General features: G+C 40.1%; 1 protein-coding gene across 1 annotated transcript; it reads left to right on the top strand.

Annotated features, from left to right (window-relative positions):
* Positions 1 to 236: 236 nt before the first annotated feature.
* Positions 237 to 10406, top strand: esamb (endothelial cell adhesion molecule b). Its single transcript, XM_008288790.1, has 6 exons — positions 237 to 347; positions 1207 to 1408; positions 1853 to 2008; positions 8222 to 8344; positions 8443 to 8572; positions 9935 to 10406. Exons 1-6 carry the CDS (start codon positions 237 to 239, stop codon positions 10404 to 10406), a joined length of 1194 nt encoding a protein of 397 aa, XP_008287012.1.
* Positions 10407 to 11383: the final 977 nt, after the last annotated feature.

Genomic DNA, 11383 nt, shown 5'->3' with positions numbered 1-11383 from the left:
ACAGATTCAATCCAATGCTCAGAATGGAAATAAATACAATAAACTACAACTTTCATATAACACTGATGCTTAATTCCATGGTGGTCTGGCCACCACAAATCATCAATCAACACCGCTTTAACTCTGTCGCACTGAAATGAAAAACGTGACATGCAGACTTAACCCCGTATTAAAACCCCTACCGATCTGTTGTCCTTACAGGTGACACCCAGAAGGTGGAATTCCCCAAAAAAGAGATGGAGGTGGTGAGGGGCCAGATGGTGGTGTTACACGCCTGGTACAGCCCCAACTCAGACATTTCCAAAAACACTGTGGTTTGGCACTTCAAGGGCAACGAGTCCAAGCAGGTGAGAGGGTCACGACCACGACGCTGTGATGATCTGCTGTATGGTTGACCCTGATCTGACCTCCAGCGGAGCAGAGAAAACAGAGCCTCTTTAACGGGATTACAGTGAACTACAGTGCTGATCCTCTGACTACTATAGCACAAGCATTATATCAAATACAAAATTATTAGAGCTGAAAGAATGAGCTGAACTACTTTGTGAAGATACAGTTTATCGTACTATGGCCATGAAAAATTCCTTTAAGCAAATGTTTTACATACTATACCAGGATTTACATTAAAACTAGTGGAAATGAGTATTTTTTTGTATTGAATGACACCGTTATATCCTGACAAACCGATGCAGTAACTTGTGAGGTGAAAATGATGGTCTGTAGAGTTCAGGATTATTGCTAACACCGCCCTAGTTCACAGAGGAAGGAAGGAAGGATGGGTGTTATTAACGAAAGGATACCACTAATGACATTTTATCTGCTGCACCTCATGTATGTGGCACGAATTGCTGGTGAAACTGTAACATACGTGCACATGCCGAGCATGTGTGTTTGCATGATTAATATAATCTAAACAGTTTCAGTGTCCGATGCATGTGAGCTTATCTCAAACAGAAAATCAGCCTAAAATTCAACGGCCACCATCTGTACATGTCGGGATTATCTTTATGAAGGACGTTGATTTCTGTGGTTAATCTGTGCATCTTAATATGGCTACAGCGAATAAAATTAAAAGTGTTTCATTTGAGTGAAGTGATGCATTAATATAAAAAATATTGAATTTGTAAAGAAGACTCAGTCTGCGTAGAAATGCAGCGATGCCGAACAGGAGTCAAGTGTTTGTGTTCATGTGTTTTCTCTGTGCAGGTGATAAACTTTAGCTCAGGTGTGGTCGGGCACGGCCAGAACGAATTCACCAAGAGAGTGGGCTTCAGTGTGGCCATGCCCTCAGCCAACCTCTCCATCTACATCAACAACACCCAGGAGTCTGACTCGGGTCTCTACTTCTGCAACGTCATCATCCCCGGAGCTCCTGGCCTTTCTGGGGAGATGCGCCTTAATGTCAAAGGTAATGGTCCGCAGCGTGAGAGGAGCTTCAAAGGTTAGATTTAATCAGAACGGTCTGCAGCGCAGCTTAGACATTTCTTTGGATTTGAAAAATTCAGGCAAAGCAAATGCTGACCATATTTAGAAGGATTTTGGATTGGACCAGTCTGTTAAAAATCAGATATTTATGTGAGAAAGCACTGTTCAAATAAAACTCATCTGCTGCTTAGGGATTCGCAGAGCTCCGAGGTCGTTATGTCATCCTCCAGCAGCAGATGGAAACGGGACGAGGAGGGGGGGGGTCAAAACATCTACTTATTTTTATGCAATATGGCTACTGCCCTGAGAAATCTTCACATCGCTGGCAGTGGATTAAAACTTAGATACATGTTCAGTTGGGGCTTGTTGATCCTGTATTCTTATCTTACATGTGTTAAGTTAATACGCCGCCCGTCTCTCTGCCCAGTCCCTCCTTCCCCCCCAGTGTGCACAATGACGGGGAACCCGGTGGTGAAGGGCAACGTGACGCTGAGCTGCAAGTCCAGTCATGGAAAACCCGTCCCGCAGTACAAATGGACAAAGGCTGCACCCATGTCAGAGGTCTTCTTCTCCCCAATGCAGAGTGAGTGTTCTCTGAGCACACAGTGAGGATGCAGCACAATTGGTACACCCCCCCAAAAAAACACAAAACAGGGCAGCAGTGCACTCATCGCTTTTTGCACTACTTAGGACATTATTGCATATGTTCAGCAATGTGCAAAATTCAGAGGTGCAACATCAGTTTTTAGAGTTCTTAATACACTTAATAAGCTATTGTTACAACAATAAGATGTACCACTGTTTTCATAGATACACATAAACATACAATTTATTTTTTTACTAGATTTTTATGAATTACATTTTATACTGTACTTTTAAAAATGTTGTCTGGTTTTGTGAGTGCATGGATGGGACTGCTGCCTAATTTTGTGATACATTGCACAACGACACTGAAAGAAATTCTGTTCCACTGTAGTCCAACTCACACATTTTCTTATTAACCATCTCATCTGTTTTTATAGGTAGTTCTGGATTTCATATGTCCAGTTTTTTTGGCTCTAATTATACAGAGATGCAGTTTCCAAAAAACATTTTGCTGAGTTCTTCAAATATGATTGTTTTCATGCTGTAAATTAAATTACATTCCCTTTTTTTCCCCGTTGACATTTCTGACAGCAGACATTTTGGCATGTCATAGGAGTAAAAGCAGGTATAATGGACATTTAAAACTGCAGTCCATTTAGATGAGCCAGTTCTGTTGTACATGCTCATTCACAACTAATGCAGCTCGGCCACCATTAACAAAAAATAGCTTCACCTGAGCTTTTCCTGCTATGACAAGTCAAAGTCTGCCATAACAAGGTCTGTTGGCACAGAGGCTGACATCTCCAAACCTGCACAAAACTACTTTTATTTTCAATCCTTTTTACTGATGAGAGGAGACATGATTCACATTAAAACAGGTGTCATACTGAGCACACAAGCAAAGATGTAATTTCCACTGTGCAAGATGAAAACCTGTCACCTGAACTCTTCAAAATCACTTATTTGTCCCTGTCACTCATAGATTTCCTGTTTCTGACTGAAAAATCACTCTAATTTACATACAAAGAGATCAAAAGCAAGCAAAACAGAGCAGTACAGCAAGTGCTTTTTTTCTTGCCCTGTGTTTTCTCTCTTGGACGATCTCTTACAGAGAAAGAGTACAGGGACTAACCAAGTCGAAAAGAAGTGCTTCCACTTTCTCAGCTTAGTCTTTGAGCTAAACAAAAAGCTAATCTGTACATTTTTCAGTTTGAATCCTCCTGAAAGTCTTTGGTGGGATTTAAAGAGAGCAGAGGCAGCAGAGAAACTACAGAACATCAGTGAGTTCGACGCTTTTACATCTGAGTAATGGAGTAAAATACTAAAAGAAAGGCATCTGGAATTACCAGAAATATATATTGGAGATCATGAAGGTCTTGTGAAATATTGACTATGGAGGTTGAGTGATTTTTTTATTTTTTTAAATCAATTAATTAATTTTATTCGTTAGCTTTATATTCTCAAAAATCAACCAACCATCAGACTTTATTTGACTGTTCACCGAGGCTTTGGCTGATAGGTTTGCACTACACCGCGCTGTCCTGAAGGATAAGGCGGTTGAATAATTTCAATTGCAGCTGGAGACGTTCCAAATGTACCTCAGAGGAAGATCCTCGATTATTCCATAACATGCAGCGTGAAATCCTCTTTACACACTGAGACACACAGCGTCCTCCTCTCACAGGGCCGCCCGTGCAAGAGAGAGAGAGAAAAAGCCTTTCTTGCATTTTTTTTTTTTTTTTTTAGATGTTTGTTTCCAAATGATGCTGCAGAGACACCATCTGTTTCTGAACAACAGGACTTAGGCTGATTGATTGAGTATTGACTTAACTGCTTTGATCTCTGGCCTTCATCTTTTTATAGTAGAAAAGTAAAATGAAAACTACTTCCTCTGATTGCACACTGACCCGGGGGTTTTGTTGTGCTGTTTGCACTCACGCCTACATCACATGTGTATCTGCGTCGTCTCACTTGACTCCGACACTCGAGTTCAAGCCGCGCATTCATCTTTTTATCCGCGCTGATGTATGGCTAACTGTGTGACATTTGAACCTCACTCTGCCATCGCTGCTTATCTCTTTCAGCAATCTCTCTGTGTCTCTGTTTTCTCCCTCTGCTGATCTTCTCGCGGCACTCCTCATTTCCTGTTGACCTTGTTGCCTAATCTAACAAGGCCCATGTCATTACTTGATCAACCTCTCTAAGAGGAATCAGTTGGATTTGAGACTGAAAGTGCAACTCGATTCACTCTTTCCACCCTGTTCCCATCAGTTTGTACCACTTTTCCCCCCCCCCATCTCTCATTCATTCTCACTGTCTCTGCCATTTCTCCTTCTGCAAAATACAAAAAAAAAAAAAAAACAGAATGGAGAGCATGCCCCCAGCCCTTGCTTGTCCTTGGGTTCATGGGTAAGGGTTTTCACTCATACATTTTCCATTTAGCTCCATCCCACCTTCACCTGCAAACCATGACATCCCGTGGAGTCCTATTTTCTTCATTCAATATGCAAGCTGTAGAAAAGCTTTAAAGGAAAAAAAAAATCAACCCAGTTTGTAAAAAATGCTTATAGGATTATGTTTTTGCAGAAATGATTACCATCAGAAGATTAGCATAGGTGTCAAGCCAGGTGATAATCCCACTCAACCTTAAAGATTCACTCTTTCCTGGAACATTTATAGATTAAATCATCAGGTCATAGTTAATCTTTATTGTACTGCGTGGAATGATGAAAAGATGTTTTACATTGGAATGTTTTTCTAGTAGGATTTTCAGACTTGCATACCTTAATATTTTGTGATTACAGGGTTGAATTTATCCTTTAAACCTTTACAGTATGTGTGTTGTGTTTGATTTAGCTGTGTGCTATATTTAGATGCAATATGTTTTCTACCCACGTCTTGATTGGTGTACACTGAAAATGTCCTACCATTAAAAAACACACAAAAAAACGAGCATAACTAATAAATATTCGAGTCGATAATTAGGCGGAGTTATGCTAAAAGTACTGTCAGTTGATTGGCAATCGACAAAAAAATGTTAACATTGATTTATTATTGTCAATATTATTTGACTAAAAAGTATTATTTTAAAGGAATTGCTTGACATTTTGAAAAATACACTGAACTTTCTTGCTGAAAGACAACAAGTTTGATGCTAACAACCAATTAGCTTTACTTGTTAGCCTGTTAGCAGGCAGAAACACATGACTTAGTTCTGTCCAACAATGACAAATCCATCTTGCAGCTTTATGTCTCACGATTAACATATAGTATCTTTTTCATTTAAAATGTACAAAAACCAAAGTGTGAAAACAATACGTTGTGGTTTAACAGGTTTTAATTACGTAGATGGCTAGCTAGCCAACGAACGTCAGCTTTAAGTGTTGACTGGTTGGTTACCTTTAGACAGAGCTAGGCTAACGTTAGCAGTTTGAGCACACTAACTTGCTAATTAAAACTCGTAAAATCACAGAGTAGTGTTTGTACACTTTGGCTTTTGTGGATTTCAAACAAATTAGTGAGATTGGGGGGTGAATGTTGTAGCTCATCTATCTCTACGAAACCTAAAAAGCATTCAGTGTTAAAAACACAACTTGCTAAATAATACTTCCCTTTATCATCGTTACGCTGGTGGTTTTCATAATTGGAAAAACTAATCTTGCTTGGGTGATAGTGTCAAGTCAGGTAGCTGCAGTGGCTTTGGATGTTTAGTCCTTTTATTGCTTTTCAATGTTGAGTTTTTGTCAATGTTTTTCGCTTTTTTGACAAGAATTTATAAAACAAACAAAAAAATCCTATTAAATCTCGGCTAGAGTGTCCTAGAAGGCTTGCGTGGGTCTCTGAAGTCAACTAGAAAAAGGTTCTTTGGTCTGATGAGACCAAAATTGAGCTTTCTGTCCATCAGACTAAACGCTACACATCATCTCAAATGAACCACGCTAACAATGATGCATGGTGGTGGCAGCATCATGATGTGGGAATGCTTCACACCAGCAAGCCCGGCAAGGCTTGTAAAAGTAGAAGGTAAAATGATTGGAGCAAAGTACAGGGAAAACCTGCAAGAGAAGTGCGACTGGGGAGAAGATTTGTTTTCCAGCAAGACAATGACCTGGAGCATACGGTTTAAAGACAACAAGATGAATGTTCTGGAGTGACCTAGTCAGAGCCCAGACATCAGCCCAACACATAATTTGTGGCTGGACTTGAAAAGAGCTGTTCAATCATGATCCCTGTCCAACCTGACAGAGCTGGAGCAGTTTTGCAAAGAGGAATGGGGAAAATTCTGATGTCTGGATGCCTGAGGCTGATTGAGTCCTTTTCACACAGGCTCAATGCTGTAATTGCAGCCAAAGGTGTATCTAGTAATTCCTGAGTTGAAGTGGGTAAACACTTGTACAATCACTTATTTTGTTGCACTTTGTTTAAATCTCAATGTAATGTGCAGAAATCTGAATGAAATGTTGAAAAGCAAATAAAATGGGAAAACTTCCAAGTGGGATTAACATTTTTTATCGCCACTGTATACCATGAGCTACATATAGAAAAACGCGTGATTTACATTAACCACGTGTCAGGTGCCAAGGCTGTGACAAATGCTGCTCATTGACCTTGCAGTGATGGCAGGGTAATATGAGTAATGCTCCTGTCTTGATATGAGGCAGCACCTAATGTAACGTCAGATCCCCTCCAGCTCTGCTGCCACGGGGGGATCTGACGGCTGTGTGGGCCTGAACTCCCTCCCAGCTCAGTCAGCTGATGTCTGCTAATCTGTCACAATTGAGTTTGGTCCTTCACAGCTGGTTTTTCAAGCCACGGGGATTAAATAATCAGAGAGGGACAGTTGCATATCACACTTATCTGCAACTGTTTAATTTGGCACTCATGTTTGTTTTGATCTCCAAGACATGATTGTAATGCTCTAGATGGAAGCTTTACAGTGAAGGTGGGTTAGATAATTTCTTGTTTTGGTTAAATAACGAAGCAGATTTACTGTAGTTTTAGAATTGTGTGCACTCGCCTACCTCCTGGTGGTGCAGTAGCAGATGGTGCAGACAAAACATCAGTCCACCTTTCACTCACCGTAACTTTAGGATGAAGGCATCTGTTTGGATTTGAATTAATATGTTGCTCGACTTTGCATTTGAGATGATTTGGACGACTCCCTGGATTGCATTACTGTTCTGTCGTTGGGGATTGACTCAGCGCAGAGGGCAACTGACATTCGCAAACATTCGGTGATCCGAACCACACATTTAGGGGGCGATTCCCACAAAACCGATGCACACACACACGTCGTTTTCTCACGTCGCCACGAAAGCAGAAACACATCAGATGAAGACATGCTGCAATGTGACGTCCAAGATTGGATTTCAGAGGATTTGTTGCGATAAGTCCCTCATGAAGCTTGTTTAGATTTCTTCATCCTATGTGTGCAACACAGCGTTTTAAAGCCAGATGTGCTAAGAGGAACGGATTGTTGGGCGGATGCACACACCCCCTTGGTCTGGTCATGACCTTGGTGCGAGAAAATATTAGAACAAAAATTGCTGACCAACATCATTATATTGCAGAACTGCAGAATCCGCAGCAGAGCTATCTGCTGTGGGATTGCACCAACACCAAAATGTATACAGTAGATAGTGGAAATGGGCCAATAGTGGATTATATTCTGGATTAAGGGTGGCAATCAGTAACTAATGATTTAACACGGCTATGAGATGTTGCACACAGTGGTGATATCATGATGCAGATGGTGATTGTGGGTAAATAAAGAGGACATCACACCACTAACACTACAAATAAATTAAAAAGGAGTTACTGTATTTATTCACTGTTTTCAAACTCTGCCAGTCACTGTAGGCTGAACTAATTTCAACAGTTACACCAACATACTAAAATAATGCAAATTCAAGTGTGAAACTTGCGAAAAACTGGCAAAATAATGACCCAAAGCGCACAAGAACTTTTTTTTTTCTTAAATTCTGATCTAAAGATATTTTTTATTTTAAAAAAAAATAATAAAAAAAAAAAGCTAAAAACTACATTTCCTTACCGTCTATTGCAGTACTTCCTTTCCTACAGTAACTTTAGCACCCCAGCGTGTCATTCTGTGTGTGTGTGTGTGTCTGTAGTTTCCTTGACTTGTGTTATTCGCACAGGTCACATAAATAAATGATTGTGAAGTGTCTGTATCTGTGTGGTTGTTTCGCAGATGAGAGACACGGCACCCTCAGGTTGAGCAACCTCACTAAAAGCATGTCGGGGAAGTACATCTGCCGGGCCAGCAACACCGCCGGCTCCGACAGCTGCTCCATTAACCTAGAGGTTATCACCTGTAAGTGCTCCGCCACACACCACAGTATTCAGCTCTTTTTGTTTTTTTTAAATAACAGCTCATTATGTGTGAATACCTTCTGTTGTTGTATTTCTCAGCTTCCAACGCTGGCATGATTGCGGCGGCTACTCTGGGTTCGGTGGTGGGGCTGGTGGCCATGGTGCTCTTCCTTATATTCATACTGAGGAGGAGGCGGGACACGGAAGAGGAGATAGCCAATGAGATCAAGTGAGGGTTTTGCTATGTGCACAGTTTATTCACTTTATTTTATTACACGTGTAAAATATAGTGCAATTCCATTGTTAAAAATGTGTAAACTCAAATACACGTTTATTACTCAGGTCATAATTGAAGGTGAGGTTGTACTTTATATTGAGAAGTGCTTCAAATTTATCTCCTTTTAACCCACATACTTGAGAATGGCAGAATACTAGAAACACCTGTGAGCATACTGTTAAACATCTAATTCAATTCTCTATGATAGTTTCAAAAAACTGAACATCACAGCATCATAAAAGTAGACATTATGACAACAATTGTGTTGGATTGCATTAGATTGACTTGAGTGCTACATTTTTATAGTGACATAAATTCCTTAACATCAATCCCATTTTTTATTGAGAAAACGGTCTAAAAGTTTGGAATCTTTTTGTTTATTAGACTCTCAGAGTGAAGTTATTGTGCAGCACATATTGGGTCAACAAATATGTTTAACTATAGTCAGCAGAAAACTACAAAAAAAGAGTTTTGCTGTGTCTGCACTCATACTACAAAGTAAGGAACTATTGCTGCTGCTGTTATTATTGTTGTGCTGCTGGTGTCCTAACATTGTTAACACACTTGAAATAAATGTATAATCTGATTCAGAATAGGTTCATGCCATTCCAAATACAGCAACAGAATGTTAACTCGAGTGTTTAGGAATTCAATTTGCAAATAACGAGTGACCACTTACACACTTTTCTTTTCTATATTGTTTCATTTTATTAAATCAAAAGTCATCAAACTAAGCCAAAATCATTTAATAGTTCTGATTTATAAAACAAGTCCAATACTTAGTGCTTGAATAAATGGTTAATTATTGGAAATATTGTTACTTTTTGCATCGTCATATATATCTGACAGCTTTAATCACTGGTAACTTTGAGGGTTCTGATTTTATATAACAAAATGTATGATCATATAGTGGTATATAATGTGTTATACATTAAGCCTGTAAAAGTTGCCCCACTTTGTCCAGCTACAACATCACAATCTAAACCCTGTGATAATATTTCAACAATATCTATATTAATAATGATAAAAACCGTTCTTCCTAATGAGTGATTTCATTTCGGTTCTGTTTTGTTGCGTTACTGTCTGTGTTTGGTTCTTCACTGTGTATACGTATGACTGTATACTGCATAAGACGGTACGAGTTCATCAAAAATGTAGAGTGTACAAATGTTTTGTTGTTAAAACCTAATGTGAGTGCAAAATGTTTTGGAAGTGTTGCTCATTTTAAAGGGTAAAATGTGTGTTATCAGTTTATTAAAGCATTTCTCTCATATTTTCTTTCCTCTCACTCCCTTTATTCTCTCTCTACAACAGGGAGGACGCTCAGGCACCAAAGCGAGTGTCATGGGCGAAGAGCAACACCGGCTCCGACATCGTGTCCAAGAACGGAACGCTGTCCTCCATAGCCACCAGCCCTCGACCGCGGGACCCCCACCAACCCAACTACCACTACCCGTACTCCCCCATATCGGCCTCAGACACAGGCTCCGTGATCAACGCCTACCAGCTGCGACCTGGAGAAGCCAACACCTTGCAGGGACTCCCAGGTTACAACATGGGGGGCACCCCTTCACGTAAACACAAGCGGCCTCCCAGCACCAACGGGGCTCCTCCGCAGCTTCTCAGGAGCCCCGCAGTCGCCAACCCCAAAAGGACTGAGGGGGCTCAGCCTCAGGTGCCACCTCCACTCACTGTGTCCCCACAAATCAGCTCCAACACCCTGACACGCATGGGAGCTGTTGCTGTCATGGTGCCTGCCCAGAGTCAAGCCGGCTCGCTGGTGTAGCCAGCAGGAACATCTCTGACGGGAAATAAAGGACACACGCAGAGAGAGGATGCCTTGTGGAAAGTGGAAAGCACTTTGTCCATGAAGACCTGAGAGGTTGTGAGAGAAAAGAAAAAGAAAAAAAACATCTCGCAGGCAGTTTGTGCTTCATTGGCACAAACTCGCCCTTCGGTTTGTTAATTGTTTTTCATTTCAGTTTCTTTTTGTATGCTGCATTCAGGCTCACTGAAGAGAAATATATTTTTATTTAAATGCTTAGAAATTATCTTGAGAAATGGCGACCAACAGTGTTAAGATTTTTAGGCAGCAGTCTGTCAGGATATTGTAAACTATAATAAACAGGTCAGTTTACTCTTTTGAGTTTTGCAATTCTAGAAAATTCTGTTTTACATTTGTATGATTTGTATGACAACCTCATTATAAACGCGTTTTTATGATTTTATTTTTATTTCACTCTACCTGGCTGCATAAGGATCACTTTTCTCAGGCTAACTGCACTGTTTAGAGCAAAAACCCACAATTCAGGTACTGCCAATAGTTTCAAATGTTTCACTTCCTTTGACCCACATTTACTTCATGTTCACTTAAGGGTAGTTTATTTAACCTGCTGTAACAGTGTCAGTATGGTTTCATGTCTACTGAGAGTAAATGCTTTGAGTATTTTTGCCTGTTATGGTAGCTGGAATGTAACCAAAATAGAGAGTATAACATTGTTGGTGATTTCTGACTATTTTGTTTAAAAGTATAAGTTGATTACTGCAAACATATGAGGCCAGTAATTGGGGAGATTGGTCAAGAAAACGATCCAACAGGTTTTCCCCAACATTTGACCAGTGTTTCTTATTATGGTCTTGTTTGTTTACTTGTAATTTTACTAAACTCTGGAAATATTGTGGCAGTGATTTGTTGATGTTGAAAGGCTACATGTAGCACTTTTAATGCAGTTTGATTGTTAACAGTTTGTTTCTTTTTCCAAT

The sequence above is a fragment of the Stegastes partitus genome, unplaced genomic scaffold (assembly GCF_000690725.1).
Source record: "Stegastes partitus isolate 25-593 unplaced genomic scaffold, Stegastes_partitus-1.0.2 Scaffold574, whole genome shotgun sequence".
NCBI classification, from domain to species: domain Eukaryota; kingdom Metazoa; phylum Chordata; class Actinopteri; family Pomacentridae; genus Stegastes; species Stegastes partitus.
Note: the sequence above shows the minus strand (reverse complement) of the source record. Positions and strands in the feature narration are given on the sequence as shown.

Bases quoted from the DNA above. Each gene is read 5' to 3' on its own strand.
- esamb (XM_008288790.1), top strand. From the start codon at position 237: ATGGAGGTGGTGAGGGGCCAGATGGTGGTGTTACACGCCTGGTACAGC. The intron at 348-1,206 runs GTGAGAGGGTCA...TTCTCTGTGCAG, and splicing joins AGGGCAACGAGTCCAAGCAG to GTGATAAACTTTAGCTCAGG. The intron at 8,573-9,934 runs GTGAGGGTTTTG...TCTCTACAACAG, and splicing joins GAGATAGCCAATGAGATCAA to GGAGGACGCTCAGGCACCAA.